The sequence below is a fragment of a genome, unplaced genomic scaffold (genome assembly GCF_019419815.1).
Source record: "Pyrus x bretschneideri cultivar Hongxiangsu unplaced genomic scaffold, Pyrus_bretschneideri_v1 Contig33, whole genome shotgun sequence".
Classification (NCBI taxonomy): Eukaryota; Viridiplantae; Streptophyta; class Magnoliopsida; order Rosales; family Rosaceae; genus Pyrus; species Pyrus x bretschneideri.
In genome coordinates this window covers 2,203,694-2,220,121 of record NW_025999646.1, presented here as the reverse complement: position 1 = coordinate 2,220,121, position 16,428 = coordinate 2,203,694, and the positions used below count along the sequence as shown (strand labels likewise).

The following is a 16,428-nucleotide window of genomic DNA, read 5'->3' as shown; positions in this document are numbered from 1 at the left end:
GATTGCATAACTTGGTTACAAAACCATTAGCTACAATTTTGGACAAATATTACCATTTTGGTGGTGTTTCATCGTCTTTTTTTTATCCTTATTGTTTTAGGGTTATTTCTCAAAGTTCTATTTCATATTAAAAAGAAAATAATTAAAAGTTAAAAATAACATTTAGAAAAAAAATCATGTACTCAAATGTTAATATGACATAGAGTTGATATAGGTGATGTTTTTGTTCGATAATTTGATTCTTCTAAATGTTTCTTCTTAACATTAACAGATGTCACAAGTTTCTCGTTAATAGCAACATAGGTAAGGAAAACTACACTAATTCAATAGTAAACCAGCAGATTTTGTCTACTTCAAAGATCAATTCAGGCTAATATATCCAGTAGATAAAGGAATCTCAAGCACATCCAAGATAACATTGTACACTACGATCCAACGGTCAGGATAGCCAGAAGATGTATGTGATTGAACACAAAAGTAAAATTTCTCCAAATGCCACTGAAATTCTGGATTCTGGAATCAACAAACACAACGTACATGGCCACATGGCCTTAGCTCATGGAATGATGAAAGTAGAGTTCAGGTTAGTTATTAGCTATCTTCAGTTGATTGCTTCATCTACTTATTTAGGGTAACCTCTTGACATCTGTTAATATTAGCGAGCAACACTTCATTTTGGCAATGAAAAAGTTAACAAAGAACAACATGAACATGCTTTGGGCCTTTGACTGCTGGACTTACCGAGTTGGTCCAACGTTGTAGCAAGGTTTGCTCTTTCCCAAGTCCTCTCCAAGGAACAACGAAAACAGTTTTTGATGAGACGATGTCATAAACTACTCTAATTTATAAGGAGAAAACTTTGAATTCAGATGTAAGGCAGCAAACACGATGCTCTACCTAACTAATCTAATCCGCATCTACCTTTTAATTATTTTTACCTTACGTTCGAAATATAGCCACTCAAAACCTCCTCAAGCCTCGAACCAAGGCTTGAGTTTTTTGTATGGCAGCGGTATAAAGCAGCATACACAAACACCGAGGATCTCATATTTTTGTGAGACGGTCAGTCTGTCCGAACCGTAGACAGACTATGTAATGTTGGTCCGACAGTCGTACACGAGCAGTCCCTGGCCTAGTCATGAACGGCCACTGCTGTCGGAGACGGGGTGATGAGGAGGAAAAGGAAACCCCTCATGGAAGTTAAAACGCTGCGCTTTGCACTGAGAGTTTGCTCGCGCGAACTGCAAATTAATTTGTAATGAGTGTTAAAACTTAAAACGCTGCGTTTGGAACAACTCATACAATTCCCTTCTCTTTTCATGGAAGCCAAACAGCTCCGGCACGATCTCGGAGTCGCCGGTTCAGCCCCGAAGTCTCCGGCCTACCTAGCTCTTCTCCGAGCCGGTCCGCGGATCAAACCGCTGCAACAAGTCCACGCCCACCTCGTCGTGTCCGGTTCGCACCGCAGCCGCGCCCTCCTCACCAAGCTCCTCACTCTGGCCTGCGAAGCCGGTTCGATTTTCTACACGCACCGCCTCTTCCTCTCTGTTCCGAGCCCGGACGCCTTCCTCTTCAACTCCCTCATCAAAGCCTCTTCGAAGTTCAGCTTCCCGCAATACACCGTTTTCTTCTACCACAGCATGCTCTTCGTTCTGCATTCCGCCGTCGAGCTACACTTTTACGTCGGTGATTAAATCGTGTGCCGATCTTTCTGATCTGAGACTCGGAAGAGGCGTTCATTCGCATGCTTTGGTATGTGGGTACGGCGCGGATTCGTTTGTTCAAGCCGCTCTCGTTAGCTTGTATTGCAAATCTGGAGATTTGGGTGCCGCCTGGAAGATGTTTGATAAAATGCCGGACCGAAGTGTTGTGGCTTGGAATTCGATGATTTCGGGTTATGAGCAAAACGGGTTATCGAAAGAAGCGATTGAGGTGTTTGATCAAATGCGGGAATTGGGTGTTGAACCTGATTCGACGACTTTCGTGAGTGTATTGGCGGCTTGTTCTCAGTTGGGAGCTCTTGGCTTAGGCTGTTCGGTGCATCGTGATGTTATTAACAGTGGCCTTCATGTGAATGTGGCTCTAGGCTCTTCACTGATTAACATGTATGCTAGGTGTGGGAATGTGAGTAAAGCAAGAGAAGTTTTTGATTCGATGAAGGAACGGAATGTGATTGCTTGGACGGCTATGATTTCTGGGTATGCAACGAATGGTTATGGTACTCAAGCTGTGGAGCTCTTCCGTGAAATGAAAGCTCACGGTCCTGTTCCTAACACCGTCACTTTTGTGGCAGTCTTGGCAGCGTGTGCTCATGCAGGGTTAGTTCCAGAAGGCCGGGCGGCTTATGCAAGCATGAGGCAAGATTACGGCTTAGTGCCAAGTGTGGAGCATCATGTTTGCCTAGTTGATATGCTTGGGCGTGCCGGACTTCTCAATGAAGCATATCAGTTGATTAAAGAGCTTGGTGCTGAGGAGGCAGCCCCGGCTGTTTGGACTGCTATGCTTGGTGCTTGCAAGATGCACAAGAATTTCGATCTTGGAGTAATAGTTGCTGAGCATCTGTTGGAGGTTGAGCCTGAAAATCCTGGGCATTATGTAATGCTTTCGAATATATATGCACTGGCAGGCCGGATGGATCGGGTGGAAATGATTAGAAACATGATGATGGGAAGAAGCTTGAGAAAGCGAGTTGGCTATAGCACGATTGACTTGAATCACAGAACCTACCTGTTTAGCATGGGAGACAAGTCCCACCCTGAGACTAGTGAAGTTTATCAGCATTTAGATGAACTAATGTCCCGGTGCAGGGAAGCAGGGTATGCACCGGCGCCTGAGTCAGTGATGCATGAAGTGGAAGAAGAAGAGAGGGAATATGCCCTTAGATATCATAGTGAGAAGCTTGCAATCACATTTGGGCTGTTGAAAACCAAGGATGGTGTGTCCATTCGGATTGTAAAGAACCTCCGAATGTGCGAGGACTGCCATGAGGCAATTAAGTTTATTTCTATAGTTACCAAACGAGAAATTATTGTTCGGGATAAGCTTCGGTTTCACCACTTCAAAGATGGCTCATGTTCGTGTATGGATTACTGGTGATGAATGAGATCACCTCCAAGGCTCCAACTAATCGTCTAGTTAGCATTGGGGGGATTTAAGCTGTCCTCTACAACAAAGACATGATTCGAAATAGGGTTCTATCACATTGCTTGGATTGCAAGCAGAGACAACTGGCAGATCACTGGTAACCAGGATCAAATGCAATGTTATGACTTTCTGGCCAATCTATGGAAAGGCTATTAACAATTGCTTCTTATGGGACACGGGACACCAAATATGGTGTATCGGACCAAAGCTGAAATGCTGAATCGAAGAACCAGATCAGGGATGTTGCGGAGCATTAGTCGAGCTCAAAATTTCGAGGTTCGATGAAAAATGAAGCGAAAATGATATAGATAAACTGTTTCTGTAGCTCTATTGTACCATTTTTTGATCTCAAAATATGTTATGAGTCTAACTTTGTGCATGAAAATGTGGTGAATGTTTGAAATGAGAACTCTAATGATGAAAAAATATGCCACTGCTCTAGTGGCCCATGAAGGTGGGCTTTGGGTCTTTCCTATGCTTCATAGTCCGCCTGGTTGCGTTCTGGTTGGACACCCAACATTTTTGCGTTACCAACTACTGTTTGTCTGGTGATATATTTCTTTTAAACGTTAGAGTACGTCTCAAACTCGAATCCTCCGTTAGATATGTGCTTCTTGCAGGAAGATTTAAAGTGTTTTTTCAAGGATATGCTTAGATTTTTACTAAATATTAATTTCAAAAACATTTTCACCAAAAGTTGTTTTTAGTCATATTGAAAACACTTCCAAACAAGCCTCATTTAGACGAAAAGAAATTAGAATTTAGTGCATAAAGATAAAAATGTCACTATAACAACTAGCACGGTGTGGCTCAGTAATTGGGGATGAATATAATTATTTCATATGACACACTCTTTGTTCGATTGTTGTCATTGATAAATCACACAATGATAACTAATTGCTGAAATATCTCTGTGTATTTTCCTGGCTCATAGAAGAGTCCCTTTAAAAGAACATAATCATTCATAAGTATATCCGCATGATAATGTCTTATGGGTTTACGAAATTCCTATGTTATTAAATTCATGGCACATGTTTAGTGGGGTTAAAGAAATGATATTCAATAGTATAGAAATAAATTCAATAAAGAATGTGATGTAGCCGTTGGAACTTGGAATGTTACAAATTCATAACTTCACGTCTTATAAAACCATTAATTTTATTGGCTAATACGTTTAGGAATCGGGGTTTAATACTTTGGTTTTCGTAAAACATTAATTTGAGTTCCAGTAGTTCAGTCAAGTCATACACATCTGTCACGTGTAATTTCAAACTTTAATGATATTTAATTATGAAAGATTTTTAGATTTGATTTACTTTGAAAATGACAACAAGGAGAATTATTAATCTCTATTTTACTAAGTGGGATCAACTGTATGAATTTTAAAATATCACTGTACTCGTTTTTACATCATGTCTTTTAACATCTTCAAATCCTTCATATATTTTCGTAAAATCTCTTTCTAAGTCTTTCAAAATCTTTTTCTATTTTTTGGCTTAAAATCTTTACTTTATAATCGCATTTTTACATAAACAACGACGATAACGTATCAAAATTAATTTTGATCCGACAAGTATATGATTTTTAGACAAATAAATAAAATTTCGATGACGCTACCTCTGTGAGCAGTGCGTATATGCACACTAGTATATGATTTTTAGACAAATAAATAAAATTAGTTAATATTATAATAAAATGGTGTAATAGATTCTCTGCCTTTAAAACTTTACCAACCAGGCAAAGAATAATTAATAATACATAACTTGTTTGTATATGCTTTTAAAATGATTGAAAGTTTTTTTAGAAAAAAATATTTTTAGGTTTTAAAAGCATTTAAAGTGTTTTATGCAAGAAACAATAGTTATGTTTATCTTCCAGAAAACACTTTAAGTAGTTTTTCATGATTTACTTGTATTTTCACTAAAAATTTATGCTAAAAATATTTTTACTAAAAATACATTCAATTATTTTAAAAATACATTCAAACAGCATGTAAAAAATAAAGGGATCACAGGACGCATATCCGCTAACGACACGGCAGAACAAAAGGATAATGCAAACCCACGTTTTTGTTCTTCAGCTGTTAATGTCAGCATAAAAAGAGAATAAGAAAAGAGAAAAAGAAAACCCCACCTTTTTCTCAACGTAACATCAAGTGATCGGTTTCAAGACTTGAAAAGTCATTGATTATTCTTTTTAATGAATTATTATACAATCTTCATTTAATGAGAAAAGAAGTTACAACTAAATTTCAAGTTCAACTTTTGATACACGGCAAAATTTAACCGCAAAAGAATAAAACGTGAAGAGTTTAGTTTAATTATAGTCGATTTATGGTTTTGTAATATTTTTTTGTATTTATAAGTATTGATTTGAATTTTGTGCATAACAAGTTTGATATCAGTTGTTCTCCCATCACTCTTTGACGTATATATCTCGTCATTGAAAAATGACAAGTAATGAATTTATTTACAAGAAAAAAAAAATCATAATACTGTAATAATAGGGACTGTTTAAAGTCCAACTTTAATTAGTATAATTTCTTAAAGAGTAAAAGTTCAACTTGAATATTTGAGATTCTCTCATATCATAAAGTGTCTTTTAAGAACGAAAGATGGGTCTAAGAGATACAACATTTGTAGGGACATTTTCATCATGCATAAACAACTCTTTTGACTGTATATATGAAAAAAAAACTTAAGAATTTTCATCTTTCTTTTTAGGATCGTATCATAAAAGACTAAAATAATAAATTATATCAATTTCAACTATCATTTATGATAAAATCTTTCTTTTTAAAGGAATGTTATTCATATGACAACTACATCATTTGAAAAGTTCGCAAAACCCAAGAAAATAAAGGAGAAAACTTCCTTGTATACCACAATCATTATTTAATTAACTAGTTTTTTTAATTATTAGTTTATTAAATAATGAACTAAATTTAAAAATCTGATTAATTCAAATAATGTGGCTGTCCACATCAAATGCCACCTAAGATGGTATGAAAATGTGGTACGAAAACATGATATGAATAACCTTACTCTTCTTTTTGTTTACTTTTCTTATTTTTTTAATAGAAAAGTTTTTTTTTTTTTTTTTTTTTTTTTTTTGAAAGATAGAAAAGTTTTTCTTTATGTTTAATGTTAGGAAGGATATACATGTACTTTTACATAAATCTCTTGTTCTTCAAAATATATTATTAAAGAAAAATTCAAGAGATGCTAAAATGCTTTTGTAAGTCTTTTTAACCTTAAAAATGATGAATAATCGTGACTCGCCATTGGTTATCTTTTTTTTTTTTTAAAGAAAAAAATGAATTATTAAAGGAAAATTCCCTTTTTATTTTATTTTCCATTGCATGTGTGACATATAACCGTTGGATTCATCCTATATGCTAAAAAGTTGAAAACTTCAAAATCACCATACGGCATCGTTTAAAAGAACACCGAACGTGGCTGCTGCTGGGGTTGTTGCGTGTTTCCCTCGGTTCTCGAGACGAATGGGATATCTGATAATGGAGATATTCAGTGGCGGGTCCTACCCGGAACGTTTGGCTGACTTCGGACCCACAATCCCCCCACTTTCGCCGATATTTCCATCGTCCTCCACAACTCGCCTTCTAGCGCGTGTCTCCACGTCACATCAATCCCCTTCCGATTGAATCAAATCAAAACATCCGAGCGAATAGCGACAGCCTGCGTGTGCATTACTTAAAACCCTAAAAAAAACCCAGCAACCCGTCTGGTACACCCAGCAGCACCCCTCTAAAAACCCAGCAACCCGTCCGGTACACCCAGCAGCACCCCTCTAAAAACCCAGCAGCTTCCCAGTCTCTTCATTTCTCACTTCCACAAGCAACAAATGAAACCGAAACCGAAATTCCAAACGCCGTGAAATCTGAAAGAAGAGGTTATATGGATCTCCGACAGCGTCCGCAGCCAGCCCGCGGCGGACGCGGACCGATACGCGCGCCGCTGCCGCCGATGCAACAGGCCTACAACATAATCCCCATCCACGACCTCCTCGCAGACCACCCCTCCCTCCGCTATCCCGAGGTACGCGCCGCCGCCGCAGCCCTACGCGCCGTTGGGGACCTCCGTAAGCCGCCTTTCATCCCCTGGAATCCGTCCTACGACCTGATGGACTGGCTGGGACTATTCTTCGGGTTCCAAATCGACAACGTTCGGAACCAGCGGGAGCATTTGGTCCTCCACCTCGCCAACTCCCAAATGCGCCTCCAGCCTCCGCCGAACATAGTTGACTCGCTCGAGCCCGCCGTCCTCAGGCGGTTCCGCCGCAAATTGCTCTACAACTACACCTCCTGGTGCTCGTACCTCGGCCGGAAGTCGAGCGTCATCTTCGCCAGGCGCCGCGGCGGCGACGACCTCCGGCGCGAGCTGCTGTACGTGGCGCTGTTCCTGCTGATTTGGGGTGAGTCCGGTAACGTTCGATTCGTACCCGAATGTGTATGTTATATTTATCATCATATGGCTATGGAACTGAACAAAGTGCTTGATGAGTATACGGACCCGGATACGGGTAGCCCATTTCTGCCATTTGTTTCCGGGGACTGCGGGTATCTGAAGAGTGTGGTGATGCCAATTTACCAGACGATTAAAGCCGAGGTGGAGAGCAGCAGAAATGGCACCGCTCCCCACTCGGCGTGGCGAAATTATGATGATATAAACGAGTATTTTTGGTCTAGGAGGTGTTTTAAGAAGCTCAAATGGCCGATTAAGTTCGATAGTAACTTTTTCGCTACTACTCCGAAGGATCGGAGGGTTGGGAAGACGGGGTTTGTGGAGCAGAGGTCGTTTTGGAATCTGTTTAGGAGCTTTGATAAGATCTGGGTTATGTTGATTTTGTTTTTACAGGCCGCTATTATTGTTGCATGGAAGGAGACAGAGTATCCGTGGCAGGCGTTGGATCGGAGGGATGATCAGGTGCAGGTGCTGACCGTGTTTATTACTTGGGGCGGTCTTCGCCTTCTTCAGGCCGTGCTTGATGCTGGGACTCAGTATAGTTTGGTGTCCAAGGAGACAATGTTGCTTGGGGTGAGGATGGTGCTGAAGGGTCTGGCTGCTGCGACGTGGACTATTGTGTTTTCTGTGTTTTATGCACAGATTTGGGCTCAAAGGAATGAAGATGGGAGGTGGTCCGCTGAGGCCAATCGGAGGATTGTTGTTTTTCTTGAGGCTGCACTTGTTTTCATTGTCCCAGAGGTGTTGGCATTGGTTTTCTTTATAGTTCCTTGGGTGAGAAACTTCCTTGAGGGGTTGGATTTTAGTATACTATATGTGTTCACATGGTGGTTTCATACGCGGATTTTCGTGGGTCGTGGACTGAGGGAAGGGCTTGTCAGTAATATCAAGTATACATTGTTTTGGATTGCAGTATTGGGTTCGAAATTCTCTTTCAGTTATTTCCTTCAGATCAAGCCTCTTGTTTCCCCGACGAAGGCTCTCTTGGACATAAAGAATTTCGATTACAAAATACATTTGTTTTTTGGCAGCGGGAATAGAATAGCAATTGTGTTTTTGTGGATCCCTGTTGTGTTGATGTACTTTATGGATTTGCAAATATGGTTTGCCATTTACCAATCCTTAATTGGTGCAGCAATTGGGCTGTTTTCGCATTTGGGCGAGATCCGAAATATAAAACAGCTAAGGCTTAGATTTCAGTTCTTTGCCAGTGCATTGCAATTTAATCTTATGCCAGAGGAGGAGTCCTTACGTCCTGAGGTCACGGCGGTGAGGAAGCTCCGTGAGGCCATCCACAGACTGAAACTGCGTTATGGACTTGGTCAAGCTTACAAGAAAACTGAATCCAGCCAAGTTGAAGCTACCAGGTTTGCCTTGATATGGAATGAAATCATGACAACTTTCAGGGAGGAAGATCTCATTAGTGATCGAGAACTTGAGCTCTTGGAACTGCCACCTAATTGTTGGAACATTAGGGTTATTCGCTGGCCATGTTGCCTCCTCTGCAATGAACTATTGCTTGCTCTGAGTCAGGCAAAAGAGATGGGAGAGGAACATGACCAGTTGCTTTGGTTGAAGATATGCAAGAATGAGTATCGGCGGTGTGCTGTCATTGAAGCTTATGACAGCATCAAGTATCTTCTGCTTCACATGGTTGTTAAAGATGGCACGGAAGAAAATTCCATTGTTAAAATTTTTTTCATGGAGATAGATCAATGTATTCTGACCGAGAAGGTCACGGTTACATACAAGATGTCTCTGCTTCCGCAAATTCATGCTAAGTTGATTTCTCTTATTGAGCTTCTAATGCAACAAAAGAAAGATGTAAGCAAGGTTGTGGATGTTCTGCAGGCCTTGTACGAACTTTCTGTTCGTGAGTTCCCGAGGGTGAAGAAGACCATGGACACCTTGAGGATGGAAGGCCTGGCACCTCGTAGTTCAGCCGCTGATGCAGACTTTCTTTTTGAAAAGGCAGTCAACTTTCCTGATGATGAGGATGCGGTCTTCTTTAGGCATCTGCGTCGACTGCATACAATTCTCACTTCTAGAGACTCAATGCACAATGTCCCAATGAATCTTGAGGCGAGGCGACGTATCGCTTTCTTTAGCAATTCTCTTTTTATGAATATGCCCCGTGCTCCCTATGTTGAAAAAATGATGGCTTTCAGCGTGCTGACTCCATACTACGATGAGGAAGTGTTGTATGGAAAAGAAGCTCTTCGAAGTGAGAATGAAGATGGCATCTCCACCCTCTTTTATCTGCAGAAGATTTATGCAGATGAGTGGACGAACTTTATGGAACGGATGCACAGACAGGGCATGGAGAATGACGACGAAATCTTTCAAACGAAGGCAAGGGATCTCCGTGTTTGGGCATCGTTCAGAGGCCAGACTTTATCTCGCACTGTTAGAGGAATGATGTACTACTATAGGGCCCTTAAGATGCTTGCATTTCTTGATACTGCATCTGAGATGGACATAAGGGATGGATCGCAGCAAGTTGGTTCTCATGTTTTGGGAAGCCAAAGTAGTGGTTTGGATGGTATACAGTCAGGCATGTATCATTCTTCTCGGAAACTTGGAAGAACAAGTAGCAGCGTCAGTTATTTATTCAAGGGGAATGAACATGGGATTGCTATGTTGAAGTTCACATACGTGGTTGCCTGCCAAGTATACGGGCAACACAAGGCGAAGGGAGACTACCGTGCTGAGGAGATCTTATATCTTATGAAAAACAATGAGGCCCTTCGAGTTGCCTATGTTGATGAGGTTCACTTGGGGAGGGACGAGGTTGAGTATTACTCTGTCCTTGTTAAATATGATCAGGAGATGCAAAGGGAGGTTGAGATCTATCGGATTAGGTTGCCTGGTCCACTGAAGCTTGGGGAAGGCAAACCAGAAAATCAGAACCATGCCATAATCTTCACTAGGGGTGATGCAATTCAGACCATTGACATGAACCAAGACAATTATTTTGAGGAGGCACTCAAAATGCGGAATTTGTTGGAGGAATTTAAGCACTTCTATGGTATAAGGAAGCCGACTATCTTGGGTGTCCGTGAGAATATCTTCACTGGTTCTGTGTCGTCTCTTGCTTGGTTCATGTCTGCTCAGGAGATGAGTTTTGTGACCCTGAACCAGCGCGTTCTTGCAAACCCTTTGAAGGTGCGAATGCACTACGGTCACCCAGATGTGTTTGACAGATTCTGGTTCTTGCCTCGGGGTGGTATTAGCAAGGCTTCTAAAGTGATCAATATCAGCGAGGACATATTTGCTGGCTTCAATTGTACATTGCGAGGTGGCAATGTGACTCACCATGAATATATACAGGTGGGCAAGGGGAGGGATGTCGGGTTGAATCAGATCTCGATGTTTGAGGCTAAGGTTGCTAGTGGCAACGGTGAGCAGGTTTTAAGCAGAGATGTGTACCGGCTGGGTCATAGATTGGACTTCTTTCGAATGCTTTCATTCTTCTACTCAACTGTTGGGTTCTACTTTAACACGATGATGGTGATACTGACTGTTTATTCATTCTTGTGGGGCCGCCTTTTTCTTTCTCTCAGTGGCATCGAGGACAAGACAAGCAACAACAAATCGCTTGGTGTGGTCTTGAACCAGCAATTTATTATCCAGCTAGGTCTCTTCACTGCCCTCCCAATGATTGTCGAAAACTCTCTTGAACAGGGTTTCCTTCGAGCAGTTTGGGATTTCTTAACAATGCAGTTGCAGCTTGCTTCAGCTTTCTACACATTCTCAATGGGAACTCGTACCCACTTCTTTGGCCGTACTATTCTTCATGGGGGTGCAAAATACCGAGCAACTGGACGTGGTTTTGTGGTCGAACACAAGAGCTTTGCCGAGAACTATCGACTCTACTCTCGAAGCCATTTTGTGAAGGCAATTGAGCTTGGGATCATTTTAATAGTGTATGCTGCTCATAGCTCTGTTGCGGATACTTTTGTTTACATTGCCATGTCAATCTCAAGCTGGTGTCTCGTATTGTCGTGGATAATGGCACCATTCGTGTTCAACCCTTCAGGATTTGACTGGCTGAAAACTGTATATGACTTTGATGATTTTATGAACTGGTTATGGTATTCCGGGGGTGTGTTTACGAAAGCTGAACAGAGCTGGGAAACATGGTGGTATGAGGAACAAGACCATCTGAGAACAACTGGTCTTTGGGGAAAGCTGTTGGAAATTATTCTGGATCTTCGTTTCTTCTTCTTCCAGTATGGTGTTGTGTATCAACTGAACATTACTGGCGGAAATACAAGTATAGCTGTTTACTTGCTATCTTGGATATACATGGTGGTGGCTGTTGGAATCTATATAGTCCTAGCATATGCTCAGGACAAATATGCAGCAAAGGACCACATTTACTACCGGCTAGTTCAGCTTATTGTCATAATTGCCTTGGTACTCGTAGCCGTGTTGCTGATTGAGTTCACTAAGTTCAACTTTCTTGATTTCATCTCAAGTCTCTTGGCATTCATCCCTACTGGCTACGGTATAATCTTAATAGCTCAAGTACTCAGACCTTTTCTGCAGTCTACGGTGGTGTGGGATACTGTTGTTTCGTTGGCCCGACTGTATGATTTGATTTTCGGAGTGATTGTTATGGCTCCTGTGGCATTGCTGTCATGGTTACCTGGATTTCAGTCAATGCAGACTAGGATCTTGTTCAATGAAGCGTTCAGCCGGGGTCTTCAGATATCTCGTATTCTTACCGGCAAAAAGTTCCAATGAGATGCATTCAGAGGTAGTATTTCGATTCCATTTTCACTCGTGCTTGTGTGCTCCTTCTCCGGAGTCCATGACCGCCGTAAACCATACAGTATCTAACCGGATTGCATTATGTTTCAGGTCACGATTCTTCCATTGGTGAATTCAGCTGCTGATCTGCACTAATCAGCACATCTTTCCTCCTCTTCTGATGCTCCTGTGTTCAATTTGCGAGTCACCGAATTTTTTCGGGCTAGAGATTTTGTAATGAAGCAGGGTAATTCGAGTAATTCGAGTGATTAGTTGTTAAGGATCTGGTTTTGTAAATATTTGTTCATATCTAGCGTAGCTTCTGTTCTATGCTAGGTAGCTTATTTGCTATTTCCCACCTATCACTTTTTCTATTCCTCTCTCTCTAGTCTCAAGAACAGAATTTATATGCTTTTAGTCACAGAAAAGTACCCCAAATTCAACTAAAAGTCTCATTCTTGATAAACACTTTCATGGACCGGGTTTACCATCACATGGTGGCCTTTGTTAAATATTTTGTTGCCTTGTGCAAGATTTTTATCCATATGATGTATTATTGGATCTGGATGTCATGTGACGGTAAACTTGTTTCGTATAAGTTGCTCTCCTCATTCTTTGGTCGAGAAAGCGAACGGCCTTTGAGAAAACATTAGTTATACTTAGATGGTACTGTTCATGGACAAAGTCAGCTATTCATGGTATTTTTGAAAGTACATGGTACTATTATCAATTGATGGTCCTACATGCCCCTTAGATGTCATCACATCACCGAAAATTTGAAATTATCACCATAAAAGAGATTGCATTTTAAAAAAAAATTTCGACTATATTTCTATCATTAAAAAAAAAAAAAAAAATTTTTTTTCTTCGGTAAATTTATGTCCTTCACAGTTGCTCATTGCTGATGACAGGAACTTTCTCATATACAGCAGAACTCTCTCTAAATCTTTTAGGAAGAATGCAACGCCCGCCGAATCTCTGCTGCAGAAAAACATTGGTGGCGAACAGCATACAGCCGCAGGGGATGATGATGTTCCAGGCAGTGGAGTAAAAGTCCATTCTGTGATTTGCATAAATATTCGGAAGTTCAAGGAACCATGCACCGGTCCGAGCCCTGTAAAGATCATATGCATGAGGCAGCAGACGGATTATGGTGGTTCCGAAGTAAAAGGCGGAGGCCAGAGTCTTTTCTCTTGAATTGAAGAATAAGTTGAACAATATCTGAGGGAGCAGAAAACCATCCAGGACAAAGCCGGCGTAAGAGCTGAGGTCCTCCCTGAGAGAGTGGTTGTCGTAAGCAAGATGGTGGAGACTAGACACTCGGTAAGCCATCCTGTGGTGGTGCCGGGGATTGTGGACTCTTAGAAAAGGCCTGTGTGATTTCAGGTAGGTGTACACAAACCAAACTATCAGTCCACCAGCTATATACAATGGTAGAGTTGCATAAAGAACTTTCCTCTCAGAATCTCTCAAGCTCTTCTGGTTTCCATCGCCTTGTCTTGCGGACCACGTCAGTTGGAGAAGACGTAGCAGCAAAAGAAGAGCTACCATCATTAACATCCTGACTATTACTTCATTCACTTGAAGCCATCCACCAGTGCCAAGAAAAGTATCCCGCTGGATGATGCCGTGGCTTGGCACAAACATTGCTTCAAAGTTGACCAGAAGCGGAATCACATATCCCAGAGTAAGAACAATAAGCATCACAATTGAGATGAATGGGAGAACATCTGGGTGCTTCTTCACGTGCAGGAGCTGCAATCCGATAAGGACACATGCGAGGGTGTTGGAAATGAGAACCATAATGATTTCCAAGTCGATTCTTGAAATGGATGCTGCAGCTTGGTTGTAGTACATTGAGTTCGATGAAAATTGAATAGGTTCAAAAAAAAGAGGGTCTAACTTTCCCCTTGTGCTTTCAATACTTCCCTTGACATTTTCACGATTCTTTGTATCCAACGGAGAAAACTGTACATTAATTCTAATATCACAGTCTAACATGTCCTTTTGAATCGATGTCTGATTTTTCAATGGTACGCGCCTGCATCCTATCATGCATAGGTTACCATAATCCCTATCATATATTCCTTCAGCAGATAGTTCTGCTTTAGATGGGAAAACATCATGACGAAAATCAAAATCAGCGAACCACAACCTATAGCTGACGTTCATTGGACTGCTATGGGTATGTTTTTTCTTCTGCTGCAATGGTGAGTCTGTTTGTGGCAAGTTATCCCAAAACCGGCGTCCAAAAGTTCGCTCATCGTCCACAAATAAAGGGGATGAATAACCATATGCTTGGCGTCCATCACTGTTTCTCACTGTCATGCCAAATTTCATGTCCAATGAAAACTCTGCAGGGTATTTCTTTCCCTTGCCTCTCCCAGCCTTCTTTTCTGCACATGTTTTTCTGACAGACTTGTTCTCAGAATAGTCATATTTGTAATCCAACAGTTTCATCAAATATCCCGACAAACTGCGAAACCCAATTTTACCAAAGTAGCCCGAGTCATTCACTTCTTTGTTGCTCCAAATTTGCCCCACAACAGTAGACCTATTTCTTAAAGACAATCTTGCTGGGAATCTCAAAGTCAATTTAGTCGAGCAATCTCCAACAAATGCATTAGTCAAAGACTCTGTAAAATTCAATATCCGGCACGCAACAACACAAAGACGATTCTCCTTTTCATTCCATGCCCCTTCAGCAATGAAAGTTGTTTTGGGATCAAAGGGAAATTTGATATTATGACCGCTAGTGTTCGAAAAACCCAACAACATCTGCATATTCCTCTCATCTGTACACCGAGTTACATGATAAACCAAGGAAGATGCAATTCCAGCATCCCCACCAACAGGATCACAATTCACACCCCCACATTCACTCCCATATTCCAATTCAAACGTTTCGCGAAAATTACCAATCAACATACACACACCCCGCTTCGGATTTCTCAGACTCAAATTCTCTCCGCCATCATCACCACCCTGCAAACAACCATTCTCACTATCTTTCCCAGCTAACTTATATTCATAGCTAGTTCTCTGATATAAAGCCAACATGTTAAGAGCTTCGAAATAATTCGGATCCTTCTTCTCATCCAAACTCTCTAAAATCCCAGTGATTAAACTATCATAAATACTCGAACTTTTTGGATAATTAAGCTTAAGAACAGCAACAAAACGATTCCCAAAAAATTGTGGCATACCTTCTCCAACCATACAAAGCTTCCTTGAAGATTCTGAGTAGTACCCACTGAGCCTAAAGCTCATCATTCCCTTCCGATACGCGTTTCTCGGATGATAAACCAACCGCAGATTACGGCGCGTAGAGTTGCCGTCGCCTACCCTGTAGAAGTCGCGAAGCCGCAGGACTGCCCGGACTTCGAAAATCCCTTCGGTTAGGGTTTTACGCACCTCGTTGGCAAAAAAGGAGAGAGTCCTCAGGTAATTGAAGCCGTTCAGGTTACCGAAAAGCTGATCGCCGCCGGAGAAGTAGCCGTTCCCGAAGCCAATGTCGGCGATGGAGAGGTTGGTGACGAACCATGTGGAGGGATCGGTGTCCGATTTGGGGACAATGGAATTGCAGTGCTTGGAGTATAGGGCATCGAATTTTGGGATTTGGGGTACAGAGGAGGAAGCTGTGGCGGCGAAATTGAGAAAGAATAGGAAGAACAAGGAGAATGGCATAATTGGAAGAACCCTAACCCTAGATTTGGGCAACGGAGCCGAAGATTGTGGTGAGAAATTGGACTCCATCGCTGAGAGAGCTGAAGAAGAAGAAGCAGCTGAGAAGAAAGTTGCAATTTATGTACTTTTCGTTCTCACTTTATTTCTTTTTTAGGGAAATTAGATTCCTATAGTTTTTCTATTTATCGGGTACTTTTATAAAATTTGATTAAAATGCTTTGATTAATAATTTTTTTTATTTTTTAAAATAAAAATAATTTTTGAATTTATTCGTTTATCAGCATAATGCACTTTCTTATTTAGGGGAGATATTAGTAATTCAACTATATTTTCTTTTCTTTCAAATATGTTTTTTTTC

General features: G+C 41.1%; 3 protein-coding genes and 1 non-coding gene across 4 annotated transcripts; 3 read left to right on the top strand and 1 right to left on the bottom strand.

Moving 5' to 3' along the window:
- The first annotated feature begins 1,089 nt into the window (after positions 1-1,089).
- On the top strand, positions 1,090-3,614 carry LOC103944275 (pentatricopeptide repeat-containing protein At2g33760). The gene is given in 2 exon segments (XM_048590960.1): positions 1,090-1,646; positions 1,648-3,614. Coding segments are annotated over 2 exon segments (1,776 nt in total). The 5' UTR covers positions 1,090-1,319; the 3' UTR covers positions 3,097-3,614.
- A 3,273-nt stretch (positions 3,615-6,887) lies between these two features.
- On the top strand, positions 6,888-12,757 carry LOC103944274 (callose synthase 11). The gene is made up of 2 exons (XM_048591139.1): positions 6,888-12,390; positions 12,495-12,757. Exon 1 carries the CDS (start codon positions 7,062-7,064, stop codon positions 12,375-12,377), a length of 5,316 nt encoding a protein of 1,771 aa, XP_048447096.1. The 5' UTR covers positions 6,888-7,061; the 3' UTR covers positions 12,378-12,390; positions 12,495-12,757.
- LOC125480508 lies at positions 10,033-10,113 on the top strand. Its single transcript, XR_007260867.1, has one exon. It is a non-coding gene; the product is annotated as a small nucleolar RNA J33 (small nucleolar RNA).
- Positions 12,758-13,059: 302 nt separating the features above from the next.
- Positions 13,060-16,238, bottom strand: LOC103944213. The gene has a single exon (XM_009354645.3). It carries the CDS (start codon positions 16,137-16,139, stop codon positions 13,269-13,271), a length of 2,871 nt encoding a protein of 956 aa, XP_009352920.2. The 5' UTR covers positions 16,140-16,238; the 3' UTR covers positions 13,060-13,268.
- Between the last annotated feature and the right edge of the window lie 190 nt (positions 16,239-16,428).